Here is a 21563-nt window from a genome sequence, read left to right as displayed (position 1 = left end):
TCCGTTCTTTCAAGTTACTCTTTCAGAAGCAAGAGTCGGCGTAGGCGAAGGCAGTGGCCTGATAGCGGAATGGGGCCCACTCGTGTGCGAAGAAACTCCTGGCGTACGTCTCATTACTGTGCTATCTCCGGGGATTAGTGGCTGTGTCTGCAAAAGTGCTCATCCTCTCGTAATAAGCAACGACGCCTCGACAGTCTGACGAAATCACGTGATGCGCTTTTCACTGTGTTGCGAAATCTGTTCGCCACAGCTCAGAGGGTTATAGCGCTGTTATAAAACGTCATATGACGCACTTGAATATGTGAAGTTTGGGCTGCTGGAAAGTGCACAAAACGCGTGACAGACTCCTCGGCGTATGAGTTGACGCGCGGTCGCGTTGGCTGAAGTGACTCAAGAAAGCTTGAATACTTGTAAAGGAGGGGGTTTTTATTCATGCGCAACATGGTGACATTGCGGTTGAAAATGCTGATGGCCTTTCTGAGTGTTCTTGTAGGCGTCGTGGCCCAGGACAACGGTATGTTTTCACTCATTTTCATCGCTTCATGAACAAATAATGCAGATGATTCGTTGTGAGCATGTGCGCTTGGAAAATAACAAAACTTCTCGTTTATGCCAGCTCAATGGGAAGTGACGTGCGTCTTAGAGTTTAGGAGATGAAAAGTGCTGAGGCATTCGGGCTGTAGTTTTACCTACGGTTTAGTCAGCTTTCTTAGATAATAATCAGGCCGTATGCAGTAGCAGTGCAGATATATAAGGACGTAGATTTGAATAAATATTCATTTAGAAGCATTATACATCGTTGATGCAAAGCCTGTCCCTTTTTGCTTGTAGTCTGCTTGCCAAAGTAACTTAAGATATATGATTATATGCACTTGTACGCTTTGATGAGCATCCAAGGCTTTTATTAAGTCTTTAAGAATCGTCCCCGAGTTACTGATCAAGGCAATGTCATGATCGGACCGCAGGTTATTACTGTTATTCTTCATTAACCCTCATCTATAACTGTTCCTATTGCAGGACTGTGAAATCCTTATTTAAGACGCAGTGAATTGCATAGGAGGGATCATAACTCCTTGCCTTACCTACTTTTTATTGGAATTTTATTGATTTCATTATGAAGGACTATGCTGGCTGTAGCGACGCTGTAGACTGCTTCCAGCATTTTTATATAGAGTTTCTCCACACCCGTATTGCGTAGTACCTGCATGACTGCTGAGACTTCGACCGAATCAAATGCTTTCGCGTAATATATCAAGGCTATATAGATATATAAGGGTCGGCCATATTCCACGCATTTCTCTATCACCTGATTGATAGTTTGAACATGGTCTGAAACTACGCACATAGTTAAAGCTCAGTATAGCACAACAGAACAGTACTCTAAGTGACGTGAATATTGCGTGTTTACTGGCCGTTCAAATGTAGGTACTAATACCAGTAAAGTACATTGCCTCGGGCAAACATGTACCCTGATGTTTCTACTTTAAGCCAATAGTTCATGAAAAGCCAACCCTATACTCTAATTACAATACAGCCATAACTACACCCCAACACCACCATCACCACCACCAATTGCTACTGGGTACTTCCACGAGAGATCGAACATGCCTGTCCGGTCGACATTTTTGTTTTGACTGGGTTTTGTATATGTTATGTGGGCACATTCAACGTGCACGGAATCGAAAATTTTACTTCCATGAAACGCCCCGAGCGCGCCAAAAAAAATTATTTGAAGGTGGCGGCGCGGGTGTCCTCTTTTTGCTCACTGCAATGTTTTCAGATTTCACGGCCGAATTTAACGCGAACTATAAACGATGTGTCGAAAATTTCTTTTGCTGGTTTTAATACGCATTACTGTGAATTACATCCATGCTTTTGTTATGCCGTCATCAAAAGGAAGAAAATGTGAAAAAATGGCAAACACGGCCGAAATAAAAAAAAGTGTGCTATGTTTGAGGCGCCTTGGCGCCTTTTCTCTTTCACACAGAAACTTCAAAACAATGTCACATATAGAAAAGAGCCTTTGAAACATTTACACGGAAGATCAGTTTCCTACGGGCAGCACAAAAAAGGAAAAAAAATAGTTAAAGAAGCGAGTTTTTTCAAAAAAGTTGATTTTCAAAAAATAAAATAAAAAACCTCCGGTCTCAATTCTGACGACAATTTTTTATCGAAGAGCGCTTATGTCAGTGAAACCACAGTTGTAATATCATAAGTCCTCATTTGCTTTGTTCACGATATATAACGGGCCGAAATGACTCTTACTGTGTGTGCTCACTTCAGTGCGATTGATGGTTGTTATCAGCTTGCATTGTGCTTCAATCTACAGTTTTAATTAGTTTGCTGCAGCAAAACATTGCTCTGGTGGCTTTTCGTCAAGAAAAATGCATTCTCAGATTTTATTCGTGTCAAGCGTGTGCGGGGGTGGACTGCTGCCGCTCTCTAAAGGGCTAACGCGTACGCAGTTAGCAGTCAACAACCTCAACTTACCTCGCCATTATTCGCTAATCAGGAACACGTGAGACACAGCGAGCACATGGTTTAGGTGTCTTTGTCAAAACTCGCCTTGCACACCAAACAAAGCGTCTGTATGCAGCGACAGGCCAGCTTAATCTGTAACTAAATGCCACAATCAGCAGGCGCGCTGTTATGCAGTCGCTTTCTCACTGCCTACTTGCTTCCCTTCCATTACGTGGATTCCACGCTCTAACCATCTTCTCCATTCGACGCACACTGTGCCTAAACAACATCTGTAAAAGTCAGCTCAGTCATTTCCGAGCCGTTTATTTTGCTTCCCGCTGTCGCATGTTTTCGGCGTCGCAGATAACGTCTTCCTGTATGATCTCGACCTTTACCTCAGCGTTTCAGCAGCCAGAAAACGTGCGGTGCGGCATGATTAACCTACAAGTTGCCGGAGCTGCCCAATTGATGATGTTTTGCCTGCACTTTACTAAAGTGCTTTCCCACGTCGAGAACAGCAGACGTCACTGATGGCGCCAGAGTGACATCCTTAATTTTGACAACGAGTGTGGCCTACATATTAATTATCACAGCCCAAAGCGCTTAGACACCCTTGGTCATAAAATGTGGAACCCTGAGCAGTTTTGGAAACTCATTCATGACAGCAGCGCAAAAGTGAGAGAATGTGGGCGGCGCCGTTCAGTTTCGACTTGGTTCACAAAAGGAAAATTGCTGAGCAAAACATTTTCGTTGCGTAAATTTTTTTCTTCGTTGCTGTTTTTGTTGTTGCCTACCTCCAGAAGCTACTGCCATAGGCTGAGGATCGTGACACCTTCCAGGTCTGCTAGCAGGGGCGTAGCAAAGGGGGGAGGGGGGCAAACCCCCCCTGAAAATTTTCAGTTTTGCTTGCGTATATATGCACGCACACATACAAACGCACGCACGAATATCCATAAAGTATGGTTGAAACCCCCCCGAAAAAAATTTCTCGCTACGCCCCTGTCTGCTAGCATTGCTTTAAGCGCCTCAAGGAAAACCTGTCTACATCTATGAGAACCGCGGTGATTTAGACGAGGCAATTCTTCAGGAAGAAGAAGCGATTGATATCTTGAACAAGTGCGCCCACCTTTCCTCTGATGCTCGTAGGCGAGGTTGTAGGCTGCAAACTGCGTACGCGTTAGCCCTTTAGAGAGCGGCAGCAGCCCACCCCCGCACACGCTTGACACGAATAAAATCTGAGAATACATTTCTTTTGACGAAAAGCCACCAGAGCAATATTTTGCTGCAGCAAAATAATTAAAACTGTAGATTTAAGCACAATGCAAGCTGATAACAACCATCAATCGCACTGAAGTGAGCACACACAGCAAGAGTCATTTCAGCCCGTTATATCCCGTGAACAAAGCAAATGAGGACATATGATATTAAAACGGTGTTTTCACTGACATAAGCGCTTTTCGATAAAAAATGGTCGTCAGAATTGAGACCGGAGTTTTTTTATTTTATTTTTTGAAAATCAGCTTTTTTGAAAAAACTCGCTTCTTTAACTTTCTTTTTCCTTTTTTGTGCTGCCCGTAGGAATATGACCTTCCGTGTAATGTTTCAAAGGCTCTTTTCTATATTTGACATTGGTTTCAAGTTTCTGTGTGAAAGAGAAAAGGCGCCAAGGCGCCTCAAACATAGCAAACTTTTTTGATTTCGGCCGCGTTTGCCATTTTTTCACATTTCTTCCTTTTGAGGACGGCATAACAAAAGCATGGATGTAATTCACAGTAATGCGTATTAAAACCAGCAAAAAAAAATTTCGACACATCGTTTCTAGTTCACGTTAAATTCGGCCGTGAAATCGGAAAACATTGCAGTGAGCAAAAAGAGGACGCCCGCGCCGCCACCTTCAATTATTTTTTTTGGCGCGCTGGAGGCGTTTCTTGGGAATGAATTTTTCGGTTCCGTGCACTTTGAATGTGCCCACATAACATATAGAAAACCCAGGCAAAACAAAAATGTCGAACGGACAGGCATGTTCGATCTCTCGTGGAATCACCCTACTGCAACTACCGCCACCACTACTACTACTACTCAGATGTACAACTCTGGTGATCACAACAATCGTTGCACCTTCAACACCAACGCCAAGAAATTTGACTCATCTTAGGAAAAATAAAATATCAAAATAAAGCATGTGGCAGCCATTTCATTAAATTATAGAACAGATTGTTATCTATTTGTGATGCTTCGCAAAGTTGCACTTTAGGGGAACTGGCGTAATTGGTTTACATGAACCGTCATATATTTTTCTTGCTTTCTAAGTAAGGCTGTACTTGTTATTAGCGAACGTATGGGCAACGTTGCAGTTCCCTCCCGCGTAACTGCGTATATCATCTCAGCGTTTCTTGAAGAGCACTCTCAGCAGTTGCTAGAGACACTTTGCACAAAACAAAACTTTCTGCTCATTGTTGACACTCTATATCATCACCTGGCACTGTCAGCCAAAACGAACACCACTGACACTATAACATCTCAAGTGTTTGAATTAAACTGCTCGCCTGCATTCTACTGAAACAAAGCCAGCTGTATTTACCTGATAGATGGAATTTCAATGCGGGCCAAAATCTCTAGAACGAGCAGCGGACTTCTATCAAAACACAGCTCTTGCGTGCCCGTTCATGGATTGATCGTCATCGCTTGTTGTCCCTAGCAGTAACCGAGTGAACGAGCACAGCGTAAGATGTCCTGGTTCGCGCACCTCGAGCCAGGCGACGCTCTTTTTGTTCCGTCGAGCCCTGCTGAGTTACTCTTGCACTTTTGCCGCGAAGAGAAAAAGAATGGAAATAAGAAAGACGTAAACTTTTTAATAGAAATAACGAATAAAGAAACAAAAATACAAACCAAGAGGAGTCTCTAAACTAGTTCGCGCCGCCGAAGCAGAAGATAAAGAGGAACATGAAAGGGACAATAAGGGGAAGTAAATGGAAAATGAGTGGAACACAACATATAAATGTGAAAATATAAAAAAAAGAAAAACAAAGAGTAGTCTGTGTATACGTGTGCGCATGCCTCTCTTAAATTCCTTGCCTCAAAATATCGCGCAACAAAAACACACGCACAGTTCTACTCGCATTTTTCATTAGCGAGTATAGTATACGCTGGTTTCCCTTTTTTTTTCGGCTTCGGCGTCACGCACATTTCATGCTGACTACAACTGCTATAACCTGAGGGCCTTCATTAAATGTTAACTGCGTCGCCGTAGTGCTATACTTTTACTACAATTCACAATGAAGCTACGCCTTCAGAGGAGCACTTTATTAGATAAGGGTTTGCTTTTGCAGGTCTGCCGGCTGAACCAACAGTCGCAGGAACTGTGGAAAAGTGCGAACCAGCTACGGATTACAAATTTGTAAGTTTAATTCTGAAACATGCTTTCTTAAAGGCTATAAGCGCAGATCATTCAAGGTATAGAGGCCGCTGTAGTTCACCCACTGCAGTGGCCACATTTTACCCACTAGTGCCATAGACTGCTGTGTACTAACTAAAATACAGTGGATCTCTCCTGTTGAAGTCTGTTTTCATGCGACCTTACACTGGCGCTATTTTTAATTAACCTTCTTTCTTACTCTCTACAACGCACGTACCTCAGTTGTGCATTAATTTGTTTTCAGACACTTATACAGTGCGTGATAATATCCTATTTTCCTTGGCACATGTAAACTTTTTAGTAGAGTAAGAACGTTGTTCTCAGATTTCTTTAATCTTCCACAAGGTTTCAGCGTAACATTGCAGAATTTCGCATCGATGAACTGTAACGAGCTTTCCTGCTAAATGTCTGTGCTAGTTCGTGCAGTCTTCACTGAGCGCTAGTCTTTACAGAGCGCTGTCTATGTTAGGACGCACTTGACCGGTACTTACCTACGGAGCAGAAACCGGGATACTTACAAAGAGGGTTCAACCTCAATTGAGGACGACGCAGCGAGCGATGAAAAGGAAAATGGTAGGTGTAACCTTAAGAGACAGGAAGAGAGCAGAGTGGGTCAGGGAACAAACGGGGGTTAAGGATATAATAGTTTAAATCGAGAAGAAGAAATGAATATGGACCGGGCACGTAGCACGTCGGCAGGATAACCGGTGGTCATTAAGGGTAACTGACTGGATTCCAAGAGATGGCAAACGTGTGAGGGGGACACAGAAAATTAGATGGGTAGATGATATTAAGGAGTTTGTAGGTATAACGTGGCAGCAGAAAGCACAGGACCGGGTTGATTGGCGGAACATGGGAGAGGCCTTTGCCCTGCAGTGGTCGTAGACAGGCTGATGATGATGATGATGAATAAAGGAACAAAGAATCAGGCTCAATTACTGATCAACATGGCCTATATGTAGGTCTACTGTACCGTGTTTATAATCATGGTGGTGCTGAAACTCAGTACGGAAGTTCAATCATACTCTGCCCACCAATGTCTGTGCGGTATCTGCTAAAGCGTAGTTGCGAAAAGTAACGACTTAAATTTTATTTCTTTGCTTCTGCTATAGGATCAATTCAACTATCAACATCTTAGTTATGAGTACAGCGGCAATCATGCCCTGTACAGATACTTCTGGTATCCCTACATCACACTGACACTGGTACACACGCCTAGTGCTTTTGACTTCTGGAACATCACACCTGGGCAGAATTTTGCAGCTGGTTTATCCGAGTAGCCGTGACAATATTTTACATTAGAGGAAGAAATATCGTGCTCTAAGTAAACATAAGTGAAATTACCTTTTCTATGATATCATGCCCGTATTGATATAAAGAAATTTCATTTGAGTGAAAATTCACAACCAATCAGGGAAACAAGATGATACCAAGTGCATGCGAGGGATGTCAACCCTTGGGAGGACGCTGAAAAGCTCTTAAATTAAGCAGCTTAAGAGGCTCACTAGCGCCCACTAGAAGCTCTACACCTGGGCGGCAGCGATAGCGACCAACGTGCTCGGTAGCTGCCGAAGAACAGAATCCCTGCTGTTATCGCCCGCTCTCAATTTAATGGTGGTGTGGAACTTTCGGGATACACGTCTAGAAGTATGTGCAAAACATCTTCAACAATCCGAAAGCCACTGCACAAGGCCGCCATTATTGAGGATAAATCGCAAAACACCTTTCATAACAAAGTTGAGAAAGCTGCATGCTGGTGGTCTTCAGAGGGACCAAATCAACCTGTACAAAGCTCGTGGTAATGTACTATAAAATGGCATTTTACAGCGGAGCCGTTTATCGCAAAACTCCTTGATTTCTTAGTGTAGCTGTCCGTATGCGAAAACCCCTAGTGCCCTCTGGGAAGCATTTGAGAAACTAACTTTAATGTTCAAGTTCTCTCACCGCATCCTAGAGGGGACCAGAGGTTTTATCAGCTTAATGCTTCAAAGGGGTGTTCGGAGCATTAAAGTGATAAAACCCCTGGAGTATTCTAGAAAGCGGTGGAAGAACTAATGCAATAATGCAATAAAAACCAAGCAACTAGTGTTCGCCCATATCATTCGAGTCGAGGCGCTGCGTTGTCAAGATCGTCCGTAGCAACTAATCGGCAGCCACGCATTGTGAGAATGCCCGAGGAGCAGCGCGCTTATGAAGAACGGCAACGGGAGTAGAGACGGTACTGCGCCCGTCAGCTCCGCCAGTCACCCACCTTCAAAGAGTGGTATAGTATCGAGATTTTAGGGGCGAAGCACCTTAGGGTCTCGGCGTGTCGGCGTGCATCGTGCGTTGTCGTCTGCTGTCGCGGCGTGCGGCGTCGTCTGCTGTCGGGCGTTCCATTTGTTTGAGCACAAGAGAGGGCGCCACCGCCTCAGCGCTCGCCGTGTGGCGAGAGAAAGCGAACGGAACCCGTTGAATATGAAAACGCTCTTTCTGCGATGAACGCTGAACTACTAGCTCGCAAGGAATGAGAACGCGCCCTCGCCAGCGAGAGACAACGTCGACGCAGGCAGTGTCTTCTAGCGAGTTTCTTGATTGAAAAAACCTACTGCTCGCGCTGCACAACCGTTCACCGGCCACCCCGTATACATAGGCACTGGGCCTTGACCTGTAATGTAGCGGCGGTGGGAGATTTCTCTTTTACGTAGTTGAACAATAAAGATTCGCAGCGTGCACGTTAACTAAAAGCGGCCTGCGGGTGTCTGTGTCTAATCTTTCTGCTATGTCTCATTGCCCGTTAGCAGTGGTATTGCTGTGGGAAACACCGGCGCACACCTCCACCTGCTTCGCACCTACACAGGTTTCACGTTAGTGGAGCTGAAACACCCCTACCTACATGCTTTGCCCCTCCCCAGTTTTTTCTTATGCTTTTTATTCAAAACTTTAAACTCACCTTATTATGTTCAGTCTTTCATTCAACTTGTTATTTTTTTACTAGCTGAATATGTCATTGTGCAACTCACAGCAGGTCGTAGAAGAAAAATGCTGTTCTTGAACTTGAGGTTCACTTTTTGAACAGTCGTCACACTTATTTTCAGCTGCATGTGCAACTAAGGTTTTCTGAATACAGAGTGCGCACATTAGAATGAAGGTCATTAAATGTATTGATTTATCCAGCATACTTTATTCCACCTCATGTAGCAATATTTATGTCATCATCGCAATTGCAGGAATACGAGCAAATGCGTATACAGTTTCAGAAACACGATTGCACCATCCTTCAGCTTCACAATGCACAGAAACTTACTCGCGAAATTGAAAAGTCATGAGTTGTACTACTTTTCACAAAAGGAATTGTTTGGTTTTAAGCACTATATCAAAGAAAATGTGTCACTAAGCAACAAGATTTATAGAAGTTTTATAACTTCGCGTAAGTAAAAACCGCCATTATTCAGCTTATTTCACCGAAAGGGAGCCATCTCACTAACTGGTGCGCTTTAGAATGGAAATACTTGTCTCGCATCGATATATTTTTTATTTCCTAAAGTGCTGTAGTGTTTAAAAAAAAAACGCCAAGCCTGCGCGGTAAGTGCAACACAGTCACAGCGAAAGCTGGAAGCGCTCCATTTCTAGATCCTGTTATAAACTCTCTTGTGGCTACTAATACAAGCACACAAGCAACGTACCCACTACGCCACAACTTATAATTTTTGTGAAGTTGGGAAGCACCCACCACGAAATTATTCGTCATTCTACGGAGAAGCCAGGTACCGTCTGTAAGACCTTATGTGCACTTTGTTGATGCGACGGTTGATAACGATGGAGAATTATGGCTGAGCCCTTTGCAATGGGTTGAAAGCTTTAAACGATCCACTTCGTAATTCGCATTGTGTGACGCCCGGTCGTTATTGGACTCTCCCACCACGCTTTACAACATGCGTTAACGTGAGAAAGGGAGAGCGAGGGAATTAACTTTGAGCGAGGGAATTAACCCTGAGGAGATGGATCATGGGAGCCTTATGGTCTTCATTGGCAACCAATAGAAGTGCACTTGCGAGGAGCCCACTGCGCTATAAATCATCATAATTTTTGTGAAGTAGGGATGCAGCCACTACGCAAGTTTTCGTAATTCTGCGGAGAACCATGGAACCCACTAAACACCTCTAAGACATTATGTGCACTTTGTAGATGCTGCGGATGATGACGATGAAGAGTTATGGCAGATCCGTTTGTAATGGGTTGGAAGCATTCAACAACCCACTCGTTGTGCAATTCGCATTGTGTGACGCCTGGCTGTTATTTTACTCTTCTACAACACTACATTACACATGTTAATGTGGTTCCTTCCTGACATGAAGCCTGTATAAGGTATTTTTGCAAAGCATCTTCAAGCACCGGCATGGCTCCGAGGTAGAATACTCGTCTCCCACGCAGAGGGCCCAGATTCGAACCTCGTTCCATCCTGGATATTTTTTCTTATTTCATTTTTTTTTTATTTCGCGCGATAGTGGTTACGGACACAGGCTGCGGCAGCGGACAACTAGGGCGCCAAAACCGTCCTTTGTTGTGATCTCATAACAGCTTTCACTGTAAAAAGTGAAATATACTCAAGCTATGTGAGTATATTTCACTCAAGCTATGTGATTTTGCATCTAGATTCTCTTGCGGCACAACATTTTTTATGTTATCAAAGCTACATATGACCTGTGATAAGAGGAATATTATGGGACATAAACTGCCACTTACTAGAAATCACTGAATTATTTTCAATTTTGTGTCTTCATAATAAGCGCTTCATGATATTTGTAACCAAACATTTGTACTTCTGGTTTGGGCCGTGAAAAAAAAAATTTAAGTCGTTTGTACAAGCGAATCGTCGATAAAGTTTGCTTGAATTGATGCATAAATACAGCGAAAAAGTGTCTTTTTTTTTTCATGGTAGAATATGCCAACTTCAGTACGCCACTATTAATATTCGTGCAATCAAGGCCCACTAGCATCTGTTGTGGCGCCCGCAAGTGGTGATGCGCATTGAGGACGGATGGAAAATTTTTCATAATGAACCGGAAAAGAACCTTTGTTGGAAAACAATCGAAGGTTAGAACTAGGAATGCGTCCTTCACCACCGTCGCTTTGAATGTAGGACATTGCTACGCCGCATGATGTTGGGCTGCTTTCGACAAGGTAGCGAGTAAATTCCTAATTCGTCAGTGCGACAGCGTATGAAATCCTAAAACTGGCTTTTACTTGCTCGCCCACCTTTACATTCACGAACGCCGTCGCAATTATTGTTCGTGCTTTGTCTTCTTGATCATTGATCCTGAGGTCGATACACTAACGACCTTGCATTGGTTATTCATTCATACAACCTTGCCATCAAAGCAGTGAAAAGGAAAATTTAAATACGTTTGTTCACCACCGCTATTGTGTTTCTACCTCTGTAGTGCATTCCATTAGAAAAAAACTCGGATACGTAAACAACCTAACTCACTCAGTAGCGAGTAAGCTTAGCTCTACCAAACGTTATCATAGAATAAATCACTTGGGCATTGCTCGTATTATATGATTTCCTCGTGTGAGCCTCTAAGGTTCATATGTGCCAGTTCAGCAGTGCATCACGTGCAATAACCTCACGCTTGATGCGTAATGACGAGTGCTTGCAACTAACTACGGGGTTCATCTACGACGCCAAACGCGTGCATGGATGCAAGATAAGTGCTAAAAAAATAGGGTGCAACCACTGACGAACCTAACCTCTTCCCAGTATACAGTGGTGCGTATTTTAGAGTCCGCCACTGTCTCCTTCTTCATTTGTTCTGCCTGTAACATGTACCAACTAGCCCAGCATCAAGCTCTACCGCGTTTGACAAAGTTGTACGCTGTATGGGAGACTGTCGGATAATCGTGGTGCCTGTACACGTGCTTCACTGCCTTAATCACTAGTGTTGAAGATTGGGCGAGTTGATTCGGTCGTACTTGAAGTAGTATAGCGCATTACGGGAAAGAAGAAACGGCCGAGCAGACCGACACAAGTTGGAATTTAGCGCTCTGTCCTCTTGTGTCGGTCTCCTTGGTCGTTTCTTTTTTCCCGTAATGCGCTATACCAGTTCAAGTACTTTATCAGCTATTTTCCTAATGTAGACAATGTGATACTGATAGGTGTGTTCGCGGGCTACTGATCCTCCTTAAGCGCGAAAAAGCATTGCTACACGCACGAGCGGGGTAATTTACAAAGCTCAGAATGAGTGTGAAACGTGAAGCACGCCTGTAAGACTAGGATAACAAGTAAGGATCGAGGCGGTGAATGGAAAACGCAGAGACTCGACGATGTCGCGTAGGCGGTGCACACTTTGTGTTCGAATACGACGGACACGACATTCGACTTAGCAAGCAACAAGGTGTCTCACCGTTGTTCATTTCTCAGACGGGATCAAGCTGTCTTATCAGTATCATCGCTAGGGACACTCATTGCAGAAGTGTACCCAGCAAGGTGAAGAATACGTAGGTGTAGACGTCAGAGCGACTTATACGAACTGAGAGGTGAGAATCTTTTTTTATATACCAATTTACGAAAAATTTATGAAAATATATAACCTTACAACGCAAGTCCTTCGGTATACGTCCGCTGAATTACAAGCACTGTCAGCTTTCTGCTTGATTGAAACTAGTGGACTCATGGCGGTTCCCAGGTGCGGGTGTAGTGACACTAAAGAACAGGTAATGAATGGCATGGGAACACCAATTGTGGCATTAAGGTGCAGGTAGTTTGAATGTGCACCACTGAGCTGAGATGAGCACCAAGCTAAGATAGCTGCACAAGCTCTCTTGTGCAGCTCTCTTCACAAATAGCCTGCACTGAAAAGCTGCACAAATAGGCTGCTTGTGCGCATCTACATGGTTCAAATTATCGGCTAACAATGTGGCATTGCCTGGTTTTAAACTTTTTTTTCAATACTCTTTTTCATTTTCGTATGGGCGAGCGGTATACTGGCGTACGGTCTGGTGGGTCAACGTCCGCGGTTTTTCGCGATTTTCGCCCATCATATATATTTACCCCGTGAGCTATGACCCTATCATAAAAAACGTAAGATGAGGTACCGATGTGGTGCCTAAGTGACTAGTAAAGATATGCGTTGAGAAGAGCCCAGAGAAAAACCGCATAGGTAAAGCAACGAAGTCTCAAGAGAAAGCAGTCGGTCTCCTTTGAGCCATTGCCGATAGAAGGTCTATAAAGAGTTCTTATCAGAGGTAAACATTTCCGTTCGTTTTATTGGCTGCCACGCTCCTCACGAGGTCTGAGCATATTGTGCTTACAAGGGCGTTGAGTACGCAAATACTTACCTTAGGTGCCATTGTCGATTTCCCGTATTGGTCGTAGTGAAGAAACAGCACTGCGTTGGGGTGGGAGTGGCAAATCGACTGAAATGCACACATTAGTCAAAATATAACTGTTCTACTTAAAACAATTAAATGGAATGGCTGTTCACTTTTGGCTAGCAGAGATAAAGAATAATCAGGTTTATCATATTCCGAACTTAATTTCGTTGTCATAAAACGCAGACGAAGGAATGTAGCGCCTTTGAATAACACACACACACACACACACACACACACACACACACACACACACACACACACACACACACACACACACACACACGCTCCTTTTTGTATTTCTACGTAACCGGTCCGTTACACCTATAATCACTGCATTTCGCCAACCGCGCCCGAATGTCTGAAAACCTTCCAGATTATTTTAGAATCGTCTCATAGGCTTGAGCGCGCGAACGCGAGCATTTTAGTTTACTCTGGAACTAGCACGAACACCAGCGATAAGGCTCGAATGTTCGATGCCGCATGTATAAACACCGAAGCCCTTAACCGCAGATCAGTTTAGTCAACTCACGTGTCACTTTTCAGATTCCGCGAGTTTTCTTGATCAACCGGAAAAAATGAGCGCACAGTTAGTACGTTGTTCAAAAGAGCGCAGTTAGATGACATTTCAACATGCCTACGTATGCCTCATTGACATTTCGATAATTAGGCGAATACTTGTCGAGTTACAATTAAAATTATGACTAATTCTTAAACCTCATTAACGAAAAAAATAGTGGTGGCTGCTCCAGTGCACTCGGAACAACGTAAACTAGGTTTGCTTTGCGTAACGCGGTTGCTCTTTTTTTAAATCGTGCCGCGTGTTAGTTGGGACGCCCTGTATATACCTTAACAGAGAACGGTATTTCAGTACCAAAGTTAAGTTAATAACGCATTTTGAAATTATTCATTGTAATTAAGTCCGCTGTTATCCACCACACACATGTTTTCTTTAGGTGCGCGTATGAAGCGATCAGAGTAGCGCGCGATTCGATGCAGTACGCCCCCGTTTAATATATCAAGAGTCCGTAGGGAGAACTTAACCTGATTTCTTCACTAACATGTGATGCATAACTTCAAATAGCGGTGGCCTTCACACTTCGGCGAGTGATGAAGTGCAGAAAACGATGTCACAAAGTTTGCAACACTAATTTTCTATGGAGAGAAATTCAGCTACGTGTGAGTGTCAAACTTCGCACTAATAATGTACCTCTCGAAGTACATCAAAGCTATGCGTGTGCACACATTTACAAGTTCTTTCTTCTTATTCTCAGTCGTGATAGCAGCAAGGAGCACAGCAGCAAATCATACGCATTGTACACGAAACCAGAATGTGTTTTACAAGTATTGTAATGTTCGTATTCAAACCTGCACGAATCGACATGATTTCAACCTGCACAGTCACCAACTCGCCCAACTTTAAGGTCTAGCGGAATTCATCTGCGGAGTTGCTGATTACGTCAAAAAGCTATCTCGGGAAAAACGAATATCTTTATAAAAGTTCCAGGGCTGAATGGCTTGAAATTGATAGCACCCTCGGCTGTTAGTTACGGTTTTGAGAAAATGTAATACATTGTAATGGCAATTATTCCGTTGCGTTGCTGAACTTGCCCAAAGAAACGTATACCCTGGTGCAGCCCACGTGCTCCAATTATTCAAATAATAACGCGATAGCGCTAAAGAACTCGTTTCGCAGAAATTCCGGTGTCGGCGTCTTCGGTTGTGAGCGAATCATCACCATTTTGTCCGTGACCGAAAAACGAAAAAGGTGCAAATGAATAAATAATAAAAAATGTTCAGTTCGAGTGAGGATTAAACCCAGGCCGTCTGCGTGTGACAAGCAAGTGTTCTACCTCAGAGCTACAATATTGCTTGAAACTAGTTTAGAAAAGAACACTATATGATTTGCATGTAGTGCAAGGAGTGTCCTTAACGCATGTAATATTGCGTGGTAGCAAGAGTAGAATCGCGCCAGGCGTCAAAATATGTGAATTGCGCAACGAATGGGTCTTTTAAAGACCCACCCATTACAAAGCGCTCGGTCATTTTTAATCAGCATCAGCTGCAAAGACATCAACAAAAGTGAGCAGCTGCGTAAGTTCCCGTGTTTCCTTACGTGTCGTAGTGGCGTAGTGGGCGTGTCGTGGCGTAGTGGGCGTGTCGCTGATTCGCAAAGGGAAGAATTATGGCGTAGTGGGCACTTAACAACTGTACTTGCAGTAGCCATTTTAGGATAGTTTGAAACGGCCAATGTTACGCGCGCAGTCGTTCGTTTCCTTACGGCACGGTTGAAGCATGCACAAAGAACAGAACCTAGGCTAGCAATTGGAGTGCGATGCGAACGGAGCCATATTACGCCATCGCGTTCTACTCTTGAAGGTGGTGCTCAAGCGTCCTTCAACTTTTTGTCTGCGCTTATCGTCTCCCGCTGTATTTTAGTTGTAAGCAGGACGAACATGTACTAAAGAAACATTAATAAATGATAAATACATAGATGAATCAAGATTAAATTGCCGTGCAGTATTCAAGCGCACACAGCAGTCGTCATCAGTTGTTTTCATTTTGGGCCTGATATCCAAACTGTCGTGTTTCATCACCGGTTTTTATTGTTTCTTTTTAGTTCATCTGGAGACGAATTTACCAGCCATGCCAGTACCTCTGCGCTGGACCATTCATAGCTTTCGAGAACGAAGATGACGGGACAGCGTGCTCGGTGAGATCGCATTTCTGCAGCCAAAAATCCACACGACGCTTTTTTTAGATGACAGTAAATTTCTTTTTTTGTGTGTTCGAATTACAGACGAACGCATTTCCCGATCCTTGCCCTATCATCTGAGCTACACAGGTGGCTGGTATATTGACGTGAGTACGCGATAATCAACAACTTGATTCGGAATAGGGTCTTTTTACATGTTCGTGCGCTTTCTAAGGTTACCGCGCTACCGAAATAGCACACGCTACCAAACAGCGGACGTCTCCGTAAAGCGGATCTCACATGTAGCCACGAAGAACGCGAATTTGCGAAATAAGGCCTAAACGTAAAACGTATCCGGTGACTAGTTTACGTTTTGTAACAGCGCCCATTCCGTAACGCGCTACGTTCCGTAAAGGCGTGCGCATGCGCAGACTCAACCCGGGATTCGGGTAACACGGTAACGTGAAAAGTGTTCGGACAAAATAAAAAGAATAGCGCAGCTTGCACTAAGTCGCGCAAGGCTGGGCCACAGCAGGGCTGGTGGGCACATAGCTGGTCCTGGCTTGGCTAGGCTCTGACCTCTGATCCCCCGGCTTTTCTCTTTCCCAACCCTTGCTGTACTGCACTATACACGGCTAAGCTCGCTCTCCTTCATATTAATCTTTTTTTCACTCTGTGCCTTTCAATCACTTTCTATTTGTCTATTTTTTTCTATGTCTTTCTATCTATTTCTGTCTTTCCTTCCTTTATTTCTCTCTCTTTCTCTCTCTCTACCTCTGTAGTCGTTCTCTCGTCTTCTTAATGGACGGAGGCTTAAGCGAATTGTCGGAATTAAAGCATTGATAAACACCGGGGCCGCACATTTCAGCTTCTATTGTGTGTCAATCTTACAGAGCGTTTGGGGGCTGATTGAGTGCGTGCCGGTTCACGATGATGATAAGACACACGGCGAACATCGACCATAACAACTCTGGTGTAAAAGCCTCTAATGACGTGGACACTTGCTATGTTAGGTGCCCGTATGCATTCAGTTGCCGATTAATTTCCCTCGCGATGAGATTCGATGGACGCCTGGCTAGCTTTGATGGAGGCCTGAGCGCCTCGGAATCCCGGCTTCGTGTGCTGGGCTAGGAAAGATTTTTCGACTAAGGCTTTTCGCGAGAAATCGCAGTCCATTTGCATGCTAGCTTCATCCCAGAAACCTGTGGATGAAAACTTTCCTGTTCATCAACACTCCTCCATCTTGCGGGCTTTCTCTGAACTGATTTGCCGTATAAAATTTAGCCGTAGTTCTGCTATCGCAAGCACCAAAGACCAGCAGAGCTGCGGGGGTTTCGCAAACCAGAAGCGATGTTTTAGCAATGCCACACCTAACTTTTATCACTTAACTGTGAGTGTCTGCAATTTCTTAGTCCTCGCCTTTGGGCCATGGCTACCCGGGTTTAATTACCGCCTCGTCAAGAAAGGTTACTATTTTTTTGTTTTCATCTCTTTTTCTTTTCCTTCCTTTATATCTCTCTTTCTACCGCTGTCTCTCTCTCTTTGTTTCTCGATCTCAGTCTTCCTCTCTTCCTTTTTCTCTTTATTTCTCGATACCAACAGCATGTCCATAAGTCCGCGGACTGCAGCAGCATTTAGCCTGTTTCTAGCTACGTTTCCTCTTCAAATATGCAAGCCTGGAAAAAGCACGCCTGCGTTCATATGTCGTAGAACACTGTTACAAAAGCTTTACAGACATCTCACCGAGAAGGGGAAACGTAAGTCAGCCCCGCCGCAATAAGAACGTGTTACGCGGGGAAGCATACCAAAAATCTGCAGGGGCCGCTGTCACGGGACATAGTGTGCCTACAAAAAAAAAAAACACGTTTTTTAGATGCGAAGCATCGCTTGCTCAGGGCTATGTCCCGCGGCGTTGGCCTGGTAGACCGCACTCTCACTAAGCATGCGCAACTCTCCTCCTTTTCTCTCTCCAATAGCTGCGCATTACTCTCTCCACTTCTCTACCAGCACCTGCTTGCGCTTCTCCTGCGTTCTCGCTTCTGCTCTCGCGGCGCATGCGCTACTCTCCTCCTCTAGTCTTCTCTCCGTCAAGTGGCAGAGGGGTGCGCGCGTTCAGTCCAGCGCTTGCTTCGGTTGACTCATCTGAAATGAGGCCTCGACATGCCGAAATTCTCTCCTGCGCAGCGCCGCGATGAGCGCCAGCGCATGCGCGTCCCCCCCCCCCTCTCTCTCCTCTTCTACGCTGCCCCCTTCTCGCGCGCCTCTCGACCGCGTTCCCCGCTCCTGTGAGAATTAACGGCCAGGCTAGAGGGAAGACACGACGTGCGAAGTGTTTCTCTTTGCGTTCCACGACGCGAGGTCGGTAGCATGCCCAACGAACGCCAACGGAACGCGATCGTGCAAGTGGTCCGGCTTCGCATCGCCTCATAGTCCCCTTTAGCGAAAGATGGTGTAATTTTTTTTTCTTTTTCGAGCATGGGTTTCGCGGACCCCTAAAAATCGCTACGCTGACACCCATTTGAGAACCCCTGGTATGTTATGACGGTCTCTTTCGGACCGTAGATACTCGGGTTCCATTCCCGTCTCGCGAAGAAAATGTATTTCATTTTCTTTATTTCTCTTCCTCTTCCTCCGCTTCTCCACTTCGCCAAGTGGAGTTTTCTGTTACCGTTTTCCACTTTGAAGTGGGAAGGTAGAGGCCGTTCATGATGATGATAGTTTGTGTTCGAGTTCGGCTTCGTCAGAGCTCTGCTGTTAAAGGATTTTTTTGTATTTAGCCAACACTTGCATAACCTATAAAACGGGCACATTCCTTACGAAGCATAGACTTGCTTCGTAACGTTGGTCATTATGAGGATACTTGACGCATTGTACTTTCATTATTCTACGGAACTGCTTCACCACTGATGTCTGCACTGGCATGTAAACTATATATACGATGTCCCACGTTCTAGTATGCCCTCTTCAAACGAGCATTTTCGCATTTTAACGAGCGCTACGCGTTTACATGTCAAGATTAGATGAAGTGCATGATTTACACGATTACCTACGGGTGGCACAACGATCTCTTTTGCTTCAATCTTGACACAGCCACAATAAGATTCAGTGCTTTTCCTTTTCTATATCTTGATGCTTACGGGCACATTATAGTGTCATACTTAGCTATCGTGCTAGTACTGTTCAATCTGAATACTAGTATGCGCATGAAGATGATTTTTGCTTGTTCTTTGGCATTATTATATATCAATGTTCATTTCAGACCCTGTTGGTGCCCGATGGAGAGTGCCTAAATGGTAGATGCGTCGATGCAATCAAAACACCTGAAGCGACGGACGTGCCTTCTACAACAACGGCTTTGGTGAAGGATCCATCGACCACTTCAGAGAGCCTTGGCGCAGAATTTCAAACAGCTGAGAGTATTAGTCGAGATGACGCCCACGTTGAAGACGAAACAGAAGCAACGGAATTTACGGCAACAGAATCCACACCGAGTGGCAAAAGAGATGAATACGAAAATGCGGCTGCAGAACAAGCCGAAGTTGACGAAGATAATTCGGCAGCGCCTTAAAAATGGAAGCTCACCTCTGCGCATGTTGAGGAGTTTGACTAGCGAGAATACAGGTAGAAAGCGGTGGAATCTATAGAAGCAAGAAACCTGTGGCCGCACAACGCCTGTTTAGACGTCTGCTAGTTAAGCGAATTCAACGAAGCTACGGAGCACAAAGTAGCGTAGTTTTGTACCCACTATCAGAACTCGAAATCGTCGAATTAAAAGGAAAGTTGTTCGCAAGGTTTAAACATGGCGTTAAGTATGGATGGTTTATTGTATTATTGAATGCTTTGTTTGCATAGGTGCGCTGTTTAAGATAATACGCCTCAACACCATTTTTGTTTTTGTTTTTAGGAAACGCGCGCTGTATCCTCATCAAATAGTTTAGACCAAAGTTTTCACAATAGATCTATACTGCCTAACTGTAAGCCGCAAAATAATTCTAACTAATTGCAATGGGGTGCAAGTGTAGAAGATAACGGCGCTAACTCCCCAAATGACGGCAAATACTAGTCCGCACCAACACGTGCTTGCTTCAGACTGACGTCATGAGCCGGAGTGCCGGCTGTCTCCGCCGTCCTGCTCACACGGGGACTATTTAGTCGTGGCGGCAATCGGTCTCCGCCTCTGGGGCGAGGCCTCTCCTGCCTTTATAAGTTGTATCCGAGTGGTATCCTTAGAGGGTATGCATTTCTTGTACCAAACAATCTTCAATAATTAAAAAGAAAGCGGCAAAGCCACAGCGGTTATTTAAGACAGGGTCGGAGGATTGTTCCTGTTGTCGTGCTCCATCAGCCCCTGCCTTCAATTGCGCTATTTCTCTGTTATTATGTAGCAGTAAGCTTATGCTCTCTTCTCGTCAATTAATGGAATGAGTGCCCAGTATGCAGCACAGCACCAAGCGGATTGAAGAAGTGAAACGAGAAGCTCTCGGAGTGGAGAGCCTCCAAACGTCATTGTGCCATCACTCAACCTGCGCTCTCGCATCTGATAAGAAAGGCTGCAGCCATAAACTTTAAGGCGAACTGGTTGTCTGCACTACAGCCGATAAGCAAGCAGTCTGATTAGGGTAAGAATCAAATGTGACCACTTTTCCTTAAGGGCTATGTAGTAGATGCAAACGTAGCTACCCAATAAAGGCACAATAATCATTTCAACCCACAACATTTTACAGTCGATGCACATTGTTTGAGCACGTTAATGAGTTTATGTGTATCAAATAACGCCAATAAAATATTAACCGGATAGTCGAAGTAAGATGTGAGATTGCGACATGGTGTCGAAATAGTACTTGACAAGCTCAAGTGTTGCAAAACGAGATACGTGTTTATATTCTCTGTGGAGCTCGACATATTTTCTGCAGAAAGCATAAAAATACGATGTCGGCATTAAAAAGGCATAATGAAGAAACAACAACGAAAAAATACTTTTATATTTGTGCGAGTACACAAGCGTAGCACAGAACGCAGCAGTCGAAAATGTAAAATGAAGTGCTGACAGCCTAATGTGCTCGAGTATCATCCTCAACCTGGAAAAAACACGAGCTGATGCCAACGGAAATATAGTCGGAGAAAAAAAAACAGCAATTGAGGATTGCCCTTCAGAACAAACACAAATACTTGGGGCAAGAAGAAAATGACGACACAATTTACCGTAAGTACGAGATATGAGCCACGGAATAGTGGCCGTAGATAAGGGCATAAAAGTGAAATTGACAAAAAAGGAGGAAATTTTACTTTTATGAAACCTGTGAAACTCTACGCAGAATTTCTCAGCAGCTCAATTCTACCACTGAGCTGGAAAACGAGAATATAATATTCGTTCAAAAGAAATATACATAAAAACCTCAGCAATTACAGACTATTACCTCACTTTCAGTAATACAGAAAATTTTCACGAACGCAATTTTTACTAGGATAGAGAAAATCCTGAGTTTAATATTTGTGAAAAGTAAGCTGGCTTCAGGGAAGGTTCCTTTAAAGTAGATCGCCGCGGTGCAATCCATCAGGTAATCGCGAAATGTGCTGAGTACAACAAACCCCTTTCTTTGGCCTTCTTACACTACGGAAATGCATTCGGCTCAGCACCAG

At 44.2% G+C, this 21563-nt stretch overlaps 1 protein-coding gene across 1 annotated transcript; it reads left to right on the top strand.

Moving 5' to 3' along the window:
- The first annotated feature begins 220 nt into the window (after nt 1-220).
- LOC119389072 (uncharacterized) lies at nt 221-19708 on the top strand. Its single transcript, XM_037656345.2, has 4 exons — nt 221-514; nt 5790-5857; nt 15849-15941; nt 19183-19708. Exons 1-4 carry the CDS (start codon nt 433-435, stop codon nt 19489-19491), a joined length of 552 nt encoding a protein of 183 aa, XP_037512273.1. The 5' UTR covers nt 221-432; the 3' UTR covers nt 19492-19708.
- The last annotated feature ends 1855 nt before the right edge of the window (nt 19709-21563 follow it).

Source organism: Rhipicephalus sanguineus, chromosome 4 (genome assembly GCF_013339695.2).
Source record: "Rhipicephalus sanguineus isolate Rsan-2018 chromosome 4, BIME_Rsan_1.4, whole genome shotgun sequence".
Classification (NCBI taxonomy): Eukaryota; Metazoa; Arthropoda; class Arachnida; order Ixodida; family Ixodidae; genus Rhipicephalus; species Rhipicephalus sanguineus.
This window is presented reverse-complemented; position numbering and strand designations above follow the sequence as displayed.